Source organism: Aulonocara sp. 'chitande type north' Nkhata Bay, linkage group LG17 (genome assembly GCF_057382095.1).
Source record: "Aulonocara sp. 'chitande type north' Nkhata Bay isolate Kocher_YH1m ecotype deep benthic linkage group LG17, A_spYH_male_GT1.1, whole genome shotgun sequence".
Taxonomy (NCBI): domain Eukaryota; kingdom Metazoa; phylum Chordata; class Actinopteri; order Cichliformes; family Cichlidae; genus Aulonocara; species Aulonocara sp. 'chitande type north' Nkhata Bay.
Window position 1 is genome coordinate 32278245 of NC_141360.1, and position 13086 is coordinate 32291330.

General features: G+C 41.9%; 1 protein-coding gene across 5 annotated transcripts in view; it reads left to right on the top strand.

Moving 5' to 3' along the window:
• The window catches only part of wnt5b (wingless-type MMTV integration site family, member 5b), a 94314-nt gene that overhangs the window by 67656 nt on the left and 13572 nt on the right, over positions 1-13086 (top strand). For 3 of the 5 annotated variants that reach the window (XM_086270102.1, XM_086270104.1, XM_086270103.1), the window contains one exon: positions 12392-12537. In XM_086270102.1, coding sequence (XP_086126228.1) covers positions 12392-12537 — 146 coding nt within the window. Of the gene's footprint in view, positions 1-12388; positions 12538-13086 lie in introns of all 5 variants that reach the window. The other 2 variants (XM_086270100.1, XM_086270101.1) reach the window with 1 other exon arrangement.

Sequence of the window (13086 nt, forward strand, 5' to 3'; positions counted from 1 at the left end):
TCATTTGAAGCATGTGTATAAGGGTGAGTGAGGCAGAGAGCAAAAATGTGTTTGTGTCAGAGTGTTTGTTTTTCTCTACATGACCATGCTCATGAATTTCTGTATGTGTGCACATCTGCTGTGTGTGCGTATTTGTTTGTGTGTTAATTTCTCCAGGGAGGGGATTAGGAGACCAGTGTAGTTTTGAACTCCAGGGCACAGGGAATCTGGGGATCTGGCCCAGCCTCAGTGGCTTCTCCCTGGGCTTTCTGATCAGGGATTCAGCCTCTCCCAGGTTTCCTGTCCAGTGCCAACAAGAATTTTCTCAGTTGCGCCACTTGCACTCACACTCCAAGAAAACACAATGCCATTTTACTCTTAACAGAGTTGATTTAAATCCGAGCAACAAATTAACCTTTTTTCTTTGTGACATAGATTCGATCGTGGGACGATCATGGCTCAAGAGTTGGCAGTTTGTCTTATAATCGGAAGGTTGCCGGTTTGAGCCCTGGCTCCGACAGTCTTAGTCGTTGTGTTCTTGGGCAAGACATTTCACCCGTTGCCTACTGGTGGTGGTCAGAGGGCCCGGTGGCGCCAGTGTCTGGCAGCCTCACCTCTGTCAGTGCGCCCCAGGGTGGCTGTGGCTACAATGTAGCTTGCCATCACCAGTGGGTGGATGACTGAATGTAGTGTAAAGCGCTATACAGACACAGGCCATTTACCATAAATTTGACAAGGTATGTAAACATTTCTCAGAGAGCTTTTGACTTCAGATTGACATGACAGCATCACACAGTTTCTGCTGATTTGTTAATTGCACATTGGATTGAGATTTCCTCCATACCATTACACTACCAGCAACACCATAAATTGCTGATACAAGGCAGGATGAAGCCATGCTTTCATGTTGTTTACACCAAGTTATGACCCCACCATCATTCAGATGGTGGGGTCATAAGGTGTTTTGTGTTCAAAGATGCTTCTGGTTGAAGTGGTTCAAAGCTCTGGTCTGGCCATTCTCCTCTGACCTCTGACATCAACAACGCACTTTTGCTCAGAGAACTGCTGCACACTGGATATTTTCTCTTCTTCCGACCATTCTCTGTAAACCGAAGACATGTTTGTGTGGGGAAAACCCCAAAAGATCAGCAAATCTGAAAAAGTCAGACCAGCCTGTTTGGCACCAACAGCCATGTCACGTTCAAAGTCACATAAATCACCTTTCTTCCCCTTTTTCATGCTCGGTTTGAACTTCCCAAAGTTGTCTTGACCATGTCTACATGCCTAAAAGCATTGAGTTGCTGACATGTGTTTGGCTGATTAAATATTTGCGTTAACAAGCAGCTGCTTTAGAAGATGAATTTAATCATCCTGATGTCACCCCTTGTTTGCGGAGTACAGCTTTGAAGGACTGAGTTTGACTAAAGTGTCTGTTTGTGTCGTTTGAATCAGATCGAAGTGTTTATCACGTATTGCTTGCTAATACGATAAGCAAGGTGAATCCATAAGCTGTATGCATCACACAGACACAAAACAGAGCAGAAAATAACAGCAAATCATAGCATTTGTGTCATACTCTCATTAAAAATGGTTGTTTGTGGTCACCATTGGCACAAACATGAATGAAGTCCAGTTCACTTAGGTGGTACCTAACAGACAGCTAATCAACCTGGAACAGGATTATTGGTAGGTTGCCTATGCATATGTGCTTCTGTGCAAAGAAAAGCACATAGTTGGACGGAGATGACACTGCAGTTAGGTTAAATGCTGACTGGCTACAAAATGGGCTTGAACAGGAAAAGGAGCGACAGCAGAGTCCACCACATAAAGAGAAGTGCGAAAAAACAGTAGCGATTTCTTTTTTTTAAAACTGCATGAAAAACACGATAGCAGCTGCAGTTGCCACTTCCTATTTATTTTAATTCTGGGTAGCTGTTGATGACAGCTAGCAAGTACAATGTGTAGACCAACCACCAAAGTCCCTTTAGTCTGCACCCATTTGTCAGTCCAAGCTGCCACACGTTATGCCTTAATACAATTTAATTGGGTGAATGGCATAAAAATTGACCCCCGTAAAGAGGCACATCAGCTGTAAAGACTTTCATAGACAGCTGGTTATGCAAATTGTAAATTTGGGCATTTGAAATGGGGCGATACAAGTATTGACCCACATTTGGAGCCATTCACAATTAGCCATTTTAGGCAACTGTGGTTTTTGGTACTTCCTCTGTCGGCTTTAATTCTCAGACCCAGTTATTGTGCACTTGTTTGCAATATTTTAAATGGCTTTGTTTTTGGCAAAGTAATACAAAACCATATACTTTAACTTGATTTGCCTTTAGCTGAACCAACTCTACTGTCCAAGTATGTTGACATACAAGAAATAGTTGTCCTATATATATATTTATAGAAATAGATATGCAATCAAGGCTAACAAAAATTGCTCATGTGGTAACACAGAGCAGCAGATATACAGTACCGAGACACACTTTATGGACATGTTAAATGAAGAACAGTAAAGAGTAAAAAGAAAGTGTTGGTGTTCGTGACATTAAAGAAAAGGGAACGTGAGAGCGACTTCTTATGGACGCCTTTCTGCACATCTGATTGGAGAGAGGGACAGATAAGAACAAAGACGGCAATCTGACTTTCAGACTGAGAGAGAGAAACAGAAACGCGTGAGAGATATTGAGAGATGAAGGAGGCACGGGCTTCGTAGTGGAGTAACAGAACAAAGCAGAAGGATGCAGAGAAACAGATGGTGATACAGGGCAGAGAGATGTGTGAGAACGAGGGAAAAGGAGACAGAAAGACTGCGATGGAGAAGTGTAGAGAAGATATATTTAGAGAAAGAGGGAGAGAGAGTTTTAGCCTCCCAGCTAGAGGCATGACTCATCTTCTGCCAGCTGACAGAAGGATGGATGGAGACAAGGAAAGGGGGTGGGGGTGGTGGCGGGGTGGACAGAGCTGGGAAGAGGAGGGATGGAGCAGATGAAGGAAGAGAGGGGAGCGCAAGTGTGACGGAGGAGGGCGACAGACAGGGAAAGGGGGACAGCACAGAGAGAGAGAGGGGTGATGAAGGGTGGAAAACAGAATAGAAGAGAATGAGTTTCCACAGGCCATTTTACATGCAACCACACATGTACACCGAAAAAACAAAGAGACAGATATAAAGCCCAGGGCCCATCTCAGCTGCTTCCAAGTCCCGCTGAACTTCCCCCAGGGGTGTATGTGTGTGTGAGAGTGAGAGAGGATGATATAAGCAGCAGATTTCCCCGCAGCAGTCTGTTGCCGCACACGTGTGTGATTGTGTACGTGCACATGTGTGTGTTTTGGAAAGGGAACAGAGACATGAAGAGCACTCGGGATGACAGAAAGAAGGCGAGAGCGGCGCTGGTATAGTAAGCGAAGCAGGTAGTTTCGTCATCACGTGCGGCTGTGGCTGAATTTCAGTTCTTTCTCTTGCTGCTTTCTTTGTTGAGCGTCTGCACAAAAGTTGGTAAATATTATATATTTGTTCCAGCTTGTTCTTCTTGTTGTTTTCCAAAGAAAACAGCGGGGGCTTAAAGCTGTGCGTGGAATAGGAGAGGCTTCATTTGAAAATACAGTTTCTGTCATGGCACAGTAGACAGAGTAGGTGTGCTAGGTGATAAATCACTGCAAACCCTTCATTAAACACATTCAGTAAAATCTAATCTGGCTGTGTGTTTATTGTGGAAATGGATTAATTATATAGTGCGTAGAATATTAGTTGTTAGTTGGCAGCATTGTTTATAAAGAAGACTATTCCTCAACTGTTCAACTGGTGTTTGAACTCGCTGTATATCCAGACATCTGCATTGCAAAAGCCTCATTGAGAAAACCCTTGAATCCCTGCGGGCATCTACAGGCTCAATGTTCTGCAGCTCTGCAGGACTTCTGACCTTCAGATAGAAGTAGCAGAAAAATCACAGTCTTTTTTGCCTATTGAATGCAATAAACTTGTTTATGCTCATACTATATCTTTATTGTGAACAAATTACATAAACACCTCTTGCATTTAGAGGGCAGCAACCAAAGAGAATTTCAGGCATTTGTGCTTTACGTGTTCATAAAACATGTAAATCTTTAATCGTACTTGACGTTTTTCCAATAGCTGTAGTTACTATGAGTTTGACCCATGGATGGTAAAATTCTCATGTCATATCTGCAGATTTTTCTCTTCTGGCTTCAGTCGTAAGTCATTAGAAGGCATGGGAAATCACTTGTGATATTAAGTCGGCCTTGAATAATTAAAATGCAGTTAAATGTTGCGCCAAATCACAAAAACTCTTTATATTGTAAGACAAAGACCCTACAATAATACAAAGTTAAATGTGAATGCATTAGTGATAATCATAAACAAAACAATAACGGTCACTGTTGGGTCCAGTTTTTGATACGTTGTAATTATAATATATGAAATTGTGTATCGGAAATTCCCGCATACTCATCATAGGTATGAATGTGATTTTTCTGTGGTGGAATAATTGTACAGCGTACAATTTCAAAAACAAGAATTGGATGCACAAGTTTTGGACAATTAATTTTCGATTTTCTCTAAACCACAAAGGGTCAAAATTACCATAAAATGAGTCAAATCTTTTAATAAGTGGTGCTGAAACCTCTACAATGTCTTTTAATTTGACAAGGCCAAGGCCTATTAACCTCTCATTAATGATTATGATTGACTGCAACTGGTAGTTTCTCTTTGCCAGCATAAAAATGATTTGTTTGACAGCAAGTCCAAGGACCTCGGTGAAGATTGATGGAGGAGTACTGTAGATTTCATAACGCGGGACGCCATTTCTAAATAACTGCAGATTCCAAGTTCTTCAGATGTGTCACCACGTTGCACAAGTCTGGAAAAAGACCCGAACTGTCAGCCTCATTTGAAAGAAAACTGGTTAGGATGTTCAGGAACAGTGCAGGAACCACCAAAGCTTAAGCCTGCCATGAACTGGAAAATGCTGAACCACCAGCATCATTGTCCATAGTGAAGCCAGTTTTACATTGTCATGGACTGAGAGGATCCCGACCAAGAAAGATAAAAAAAAAATCAACACCTTCAGGCACCACTGAAATTCACAGCTACCCACATGGACGAGCCAAATGCCCTCTGAGGAAAGGTTTTACGGTCAGACCTGACAAAGTTTTTCAAGGTGAGGCTTTCCAAACCTAACAACACTGCACCATACGCCATGTATGGTGGTTGTAGCATCATGATCTGGGGCTGTTTTGCTGCCAGTGGTACATTGCAAAAAGCGGATGAAAAAATAAAAGAGGACTCGCCCCAAATTCTCCAACTTCACCCCAAGTCAACAGCTAGACTGTTGAAACTTCGACACAGCTGGGTGCTCCCACAGAACAATGACCCCAAACACAAATCGAAACTGGTTTTGGAATGGATAAAGCGGGCTAATATTAAGATGCTTTGCCAAAGCCCCCAACCTCAACACTATTGAAGAAATTGTCTGCCAAAACGAGTGGTCAAATATCCAGCCACAAATATGCCAGATGCTTGTTGATGGCTACCAAAAGCATCTGATCGTGGTGCAACAACCTAAGGGATATTTATATCCCTTAGGTTGTTGCACCACGATTTGTGAATTACAGAAAATCTCAAATAAATGCAAACTCGTACACCCAATTCTTCTTTTTTAAAGCCATCAAAGATGTATGCTGTACAATCACTTCACCCTGGAAAAAGATGGGTTCAAAGAAGTTAACAAAAGCCTGAAATTACCATGAAATTCATGCTTATGATGAGTGAATACAAACTTCTGACCACAGCATTAGTATTTAGTTACCTTTTAAATAAAATGTTGTAATTGGTTTTACTTTAATTTTAATAATAGACTATTTTAAATCAAATTTTACTATAAACTGCCTAAATGGACTGTGTTAGTACTGATGCAGTAGCCCAGACAGGAAACACCATCTGATTTTGATGTAAGCTCAGGTGGTCTCCTTGACTCAAACACAAGGCCAAGGTTTTCCTGCTTCCTACAAAAATAAAAGCAGGTACATTAAAAAAAAAAGTGCCCAACATGATTAGACAAAGTCTCGATTGTCTTTCAGTTGCTGAGTCTACTTTAAATATTTCCCTCTAAATACAACCAGTTCGCAGCAGTGACAGTGATTTGAAAAAAATAATATTTAGCATTTTGTCCCGAGCAGCTTCCAGGCAATCAGCTCAGGCTCCGTCAGCTGCCGCTTCCCCTGCAGGAGAGAACGGGCTGGTTGTTTTGCTGAATTCTGGCACTGTAGGCAATAAGAAGTGAGGCTGTTGTTAATCCAGCGAGGAGCTGCCGACTTTCTCAGGCATTGCTCCCTGTTGCATGGCTATTGCTCATATCCTCTAGGGACAAGTCCCCCCCTCTCTTCTCTCTCCACTCCCCTCTCTCTCTCTCTCTCTCTGTATCCATTACTTGGGCACTCCCTCTCTCTTTCACCCTCTCTATTTTCCCTCCTTCATCTCACTTTGTCCAACTTTTCTGTGCCTCTCACCCACCCCACCCTTCGTCTTTTTTACCCTTTCCTTTGACTGTGTCGAGCGCTACGGATAAACTGCGCCTCCTTGTGTTTCTACACGAGCATCACAAGTTGGCAGTAAACCAGTCTCAGCTGACACACATCATGCTTGCGCCGCTCCTGTAGTTCTGAAGCTGTAGGTCATGTCCCAGAATAGGTGGTTGACCTGTTTTTCTCTTTAGTGCCGAAATCAATCTGATTATTTTTAATTACACGGATTCTCATGAGGAGAGTCCTCTTTATATTTGTAGACATTTCTCCAAAATGCAGATTCAGCTTCAGGAAAGGGGTTAGAAAAAAACAGTGTGCGGAAGACTTGAAGTGACTGATTTGACTTTTAAAATTAAAGTTAAAGGTTAAAGGTAACCTTTACTGACAAATGCTGTGCAGCAAGGCATCAGTAGATGGAGCTGCAGTGTCGTTCAAACTGCGTGCTGTGTCCCAGCCTCTCATTATGTTCACTTACAGTACCATATACATAATGGCGTGTATGGCACTGAGAATGAGATTAAATAAATGTGCTTACTTTACATCTATAAAATAGCAACATCCTGCAGCACATGCTGTCTCCGTGTAGTCATAAACCGATAGAGTGGAAATGTATTCTTGAAGTATTCAGTTCACTTTAATCCTAATAGCTTTACTGGCATGACTACATGAGTACTACCAGAGCGCTGTATGAAGGCATGGATGCAGACTGACTGAAAAAGAAAATCTGAACGCATGTATTTGGGTCACTGTGTGAGGAGGAGTAGATGTGTGTATCCCAAATGAAGACACAGTTGTCATACAGGGAGTGCAGAATTATTAGGCAAGTTCTATTTTTGAGGAATAATTTTATTATTGAACAACAACCATGTTCTCAATGAACCCAAAAAACTCATTAATATCAAAGCTGAATGTTTTTGGAAGTAGTTTTTAGTTTGTTTTTAGTTTTAGCTATTTTAGGGGGATATCTGTGTGTGCAGGTGACTATTACTGTGCATAATTATTAGGCAACTTAACAAAAAACAAATATATACCCATTTCAATTATTTATTTTTACCAGTGAAACCAATATAACATCTCCGCATTCACAAATATACATTTCTGACATTCAAAAACAAAAACAAATCAGCGACCAATATAGCCACCTTTCTTTGCAAGGACACTCAAAAGCCTGCCATCCATGGATTCTGTCAGTGTTTTGATCTGTTCACCATCAACATTGCGTGCAGCAGCAACCACAGCCTCCCAGACACTGTTCAGAGAGGTGTACTGTTTTCCCTCCTTGTAAATCTCACATTTGATGATGGACCACAGGTTCTCAATGGGGTTCAGATCAGGTGAACAAGGAGGCCATGTCATTAGTTTTTCTTCTTTTATACCCTTTCTTGCCAGCCACGCTGTGGAGTACTTGGACGCGTGTGATGGAGCATTGTCCTGCATGAAAATCATGTTTTTCTTGAAGGATGCAGACTTCTTCCTGTACCACTGCTTGAAGAAGGTGTCTTCCAGAAACTGGCAGTAGGACTGGGAGTTGAGCTTGACTCCATCCTCAACCCGAAAAGGCCCCACAAGCTCATCTTTGATGATACCAGCCCAAACCAGTACTCCACCTCCACCTTGCTGGCGTCTGAGTCGGCCTGGAGCTCTCTGCCCTTTACCAATCCAGCCACGGGCCCATCCATCTGGCCCATCAAGACTCACTCTCATTTCATCAGTCCATAAAACCTTAGAAAAACCAGTCTTTGAGATATTTCTTGGCCCAGTCTTGACGTTTCAGCTTGTGTGTCTTGTTCAGTGGTGGTCGTCTTTCAGCCTTTCTTACCTTGGCCATGTCTCTGAGTATTGCACACCTTGTGCTTTTGGGCACTCCAGTGATGTTGCAGCTCTGAAATATGGCCAAACTGGTGGCAAGTGGCATCTTGGCAGCTGCACGCTTGACTTTTCTCAGTTCATGGGCAGTTATTTTGCGCCTTGGTTTTTCCATACGCTTCCTGCGACCCTGTTGACTATTTTGAATGAAACGCTTGATTGTTCAATGATCACGCTTCAGAAGCTTTGCAATTTTGAGACTGCTGCATCCCTCTGCAAGATATCTCACTATTTTTGACTTTTCTGAGCCTGTCAAGTCCTTCTTTTGACCCATTTTGCCAAAGGAAAGGACGTTGCCTAATAATTATGCACACCTGATATAGGGTGTTGATGTCATTAGACCACACCCCTTCTCATTACAGAGATGCACATCACCTAATATGCTTAATTGGTAGTAGGCTTTCGAGCCTATACAGCTTGGAGTAAGACAACATGCATGGAGAGGATGAAGTGGACAAAATACTCATTTGCCTAATAATTCTGCACTCCCTGTAGAGACCTCGGAGTGAAATGTCACTGGCGAAAGTCAAAATAAAGAAGTTTTCATCTACAACTTTGTGCAGTTTTGGTTTTGTTGGGCTCGAAGAGTCCGTTTATTCCGCTGTCAGACTTTAACCCGCTCACATAAAACACTGCAGAATGTCAGTCACATGTGACTGCCACATAGATCACTTAAAAACAAAATGTGTGTATGCGTGTGCGTGTTGGGGAAGTTTATTGCAGGTCTATTATTATGCAGAGACGAGAGACACCCCACTCTCTGTTAGTGCGCTCCACTTTGACACCGACAGAAACTCCATGTTTAGTGAACGGGGAAATACACATCCCCGTTCACTAAACCTCTCTCAGTGAATTGTTTAAAAAGAGAAATTCGATATTTTTGATCCTCATAGGTTTTTACGCACCCGGGATACACCTTAAGTTGTTAATTAGATATTTTTTGTCTTATTTTACACAATTAACGTATATATAGGCAGCAAAGGATTTTCACCATCATTTTGTGTGTTAAATTATGCTACTATAAAGTTTCGTTACGTAGGGGAGACCGGGGATAGTTGTAACATTTTTGACATTTCTGTCTGTAAATTGGAGCTCTTTTAAGGTAGTGGATTCAAAATGTAATGCAAAGTATTTACATGTCTCGGCTATTAAATAGTGCAGCTATTTTCTCTGCAACACAATTACCCATTACATGGTATGGTCTCAAACACGAAGAGTGAAATGTTACAATTAACCCCATAGTCTGGGTTAGTTGTAGCATATCCTGGGGTAAAATGTAACACAATGAAATAAGGGTACTAACAAAACATTAACATGTAATCTTTGTTTATTCAACACATGAATGCACTTACATCCATTTATGTAGCTCTGTGTGTGTGTGTGACAGAATGCAGAAATCTAGCTTTTGAACATATTCCAACCCCCCAAAAAAGACAAATTATGGAATTTTCTGCAACTGAATATTTAATTAATTTTGGTTGGTCTTCCTTGAGTTTGGCCTCATTGGCTCAGTGGGCATTATAACCTACAACTCTTGCACCAATTTTGAACATAACAATGAAGCTGAAAAAATGTAGTTGTTCACCAGCATCGCAATGCCATTACTTTTTATCATGGCTTACCTAGGTGTGGTTTGCAAGTGCTTCAGAAAGATGAGGAAATCTGTTTCTTGCATCCATCCTGACTTATTTCCACTACCAGTACTTCCTACTGGTCCATCTCTGACACAGAGGTCTGCATAATGTATGTGTGGGAACACAAACAGTGGAGGAATTGTGTTGCCAATGGCATTAACCACATATACAAAAGCGACCAGTGAACCTCTCTCTGCTGATGTCGTTGCCCCAACTTGTTTAATATAAGTTAAAGTAATAGTGTGGTAAGTTGTAACATCTGCATTATTGTTACAACTAACCCAGACTGTTGCTGTTACAACTGACCCAGACTCCTATAGCCATGAACTAGCTAACATTACAGCCAACGGCTAAAACATTAGCACTAAAGACCTACACAGAATATATCCCCATAGACATACAAATAACATAATTTAAGTTTGATGAGTTTAACTGCAAAGCAGATAATGCTATTAGAAATTGAAATAAAGTAGAAAAACTTACTTTTTGGCATACAAATTACTTTTTTTCGTGTTAAATTGTCTGTGTTTGACAAAATGTGCTGATTTTTCACATGTGATAGCAGAACTGAATTGGGCATGCACAGGATGAGTCACATCATTTGAAACTTAGCCCTGATTGGAGAAATTGGAAGTGTTACAACTGACCCACGTTACAACTATCCCCGGTCTCCCCTATAGCCACTATAACCTGTGGGCAGTGTGTCGTAATATTCTCGTATCCCGTCGTTGTTTCTGAACTTGGTGAACCTTATGGTGGTTTTAAAAGTGGTCAATGCTCTAACGAAGCCCAGTATATACCTGCTTGATTAATGTTCTGAGTAGTTTCTCTGGACTTCAGGAACTCCAGTCTTTTCCTTTTTCTTCCCTCCGGTTGTGGACGCGCTCTTTTGAGAGGCACTGAACCACATTAAACAGCCTATTCCTCCGCAGGTTCACCGCCCACCGACCCATCGTAGTTTGCTTTTGACCGGGTTATGAATTGAGGAGAACTCGCTTCAACACGCCTTCTCTTTACTTCTAGACTTTTCATTACTCCTGAACGCGCTCGCGTGTGTGTGTCCAGCTACAAATGTGAAATGTTTGTGTGTAAGACGTGGTAGCATCGCCTTTTATATTTGCTGACCAAAAGAGAGAGGATTAGGCGATTTTGAAGCACTCACCTTTTATTCAAACAAATTATTCACTTCAGCTAGTCAAAGGAATCTGACCCACGTGAACTTTTTTTGTAGGGTTGATTGAGGTTTTTCCAAAACGTTCGACCCCCATCACGTCTTTCAACTTTGTTCGCTTATTGCGTTTAAACGCCCCAGAGTAATCCCTCTACTAAAATATATTTTATATATACAGTTTAAACACTGAAACACTGTCCTGATTACATTTCACCCAGACATAAACGTAAATAAATAAACACTTTTCATTTTTAATTTAACTTAGTAAAATGTCCCAACTTGATGGACCGTTTATTAAACGCTGATCAGAGAGGGGGAAAGGGATTAGAAAAGGTATTAGCTGTGTTATTCCGGAGGTGATGCTTAAAATGGTCACCAGAGATAATCTCTGTCTATCTAACAAGTTTTTGCTCATGTCAAATCCCAGTGAACAACAACCTCATAGTCCTCACAGGTGTTAGAAGTGGTTTGGCGTTGAAAGTTCACAGTGTTAAATAGTCATCTGATTTTCTTGCACACAATCACCGGTGCATAATGTATAGAGGACTGAGGAGGGGAGGGCAGAAGAGGGTTCTGAGGTGAAGTGGGGGTGAGAGAAGGAGGAGGAGTGTATACGAGAGAGTGTGTGTGTGCGTGAGAAAGAGATAGTGGTGGTAGTAGTAGAGTGGCCGTAAGGGGACAGGAAGGGCAAGGAACAGTCGCTTTGCTGCTCAATTAGTTTTTTAATATCCTTGTTAATCTTTTCTTGAGGCAAAAACGGGATCGCACTTTTTACTTTTGTACTTTTGTTTTATTTATTTTATCATAAGGCCCTGGATTTCTCCAGGGAGAATTCATATCGCTCTGTGCGTAAAATCCAAACTCATACCAAAGTATTTTACGCACGACTTAGACCTGGGATTTCAGCGAATAAACTGGATTATTTGACCTTTAGGAAAACGTTAATGTGATTTCAGATTACCCAACGACAGTAAGGTCACCTGAAAATTACAATCTCCGTCTTTTTATTGGATTTTTAAAAATTGCTTTTTGTAAATATAGTTGATCAAACTAGAGACGAGAGGATACAGCAGGCAGAAACAAGTGGTCGGTAGGAGCAGATTTCGTCGTACTCAAACCCGCCGCTTTGCCTCCCGTCAGGCCTCTAAAAAGACTGAGCAGGACGACTCCTCATTCACTGCTCATGTCTCCTCAGCAGAGCACTTTCCCGGCGTTGAAGCGGCGGACCATGGACAACAGGCCTGTCCGGACAAAACGAACCGGTGCCGTCCGACATCTGCTGTTGGCTGCCGCCTTCCTTGTCTGCAGCTCGCAACTGCTGATGGTGGACGCGAACTCGTGGTGGTAAGTAAATGATTGCGCACTGGTTTGCACTGGTTTCTGAAAGTTATGGTTAGTAGAGTAACGGCGACTAAAACGTGGGTGAGTGACCCTCCCCAAATTTTGTGCCGTCAAGAGAGCAAATAAGAAAAACATCAGATTCGCACAATAGACCAATTTTTGTTGATTTCTGTCATGCTGAAGCATAATGAATGGAATTTCTTTGAGCCATGGCTTCACTTTGTGCTGCTTCTTGCATCTGTGCTTGTGTGTGTGTTTTGGGGGTTCGTTTTGCGTGGTGCGCTAGTGGTGGGACACTAACAGTGAATGGAACAAATGTGAAGGCTCTGTCACAATATTTACTCTGGCTGAGCCCCAAATGGCATTGCATGGCGGGCTGCTGCTGTGCCTACAGGATCGCAAATTAGCCACACTTGTTCTTGACTTACAAAAACTTACTGCGGTGGCCCAGTTCAGGGTGGCTCTGTGGAATGATACTCCTAGAGGTCAGAATGAAATTACAGGACCAGATGTCCATCTTAGAAGTCTAGCCGTTAAAACAGCCTGAGATAC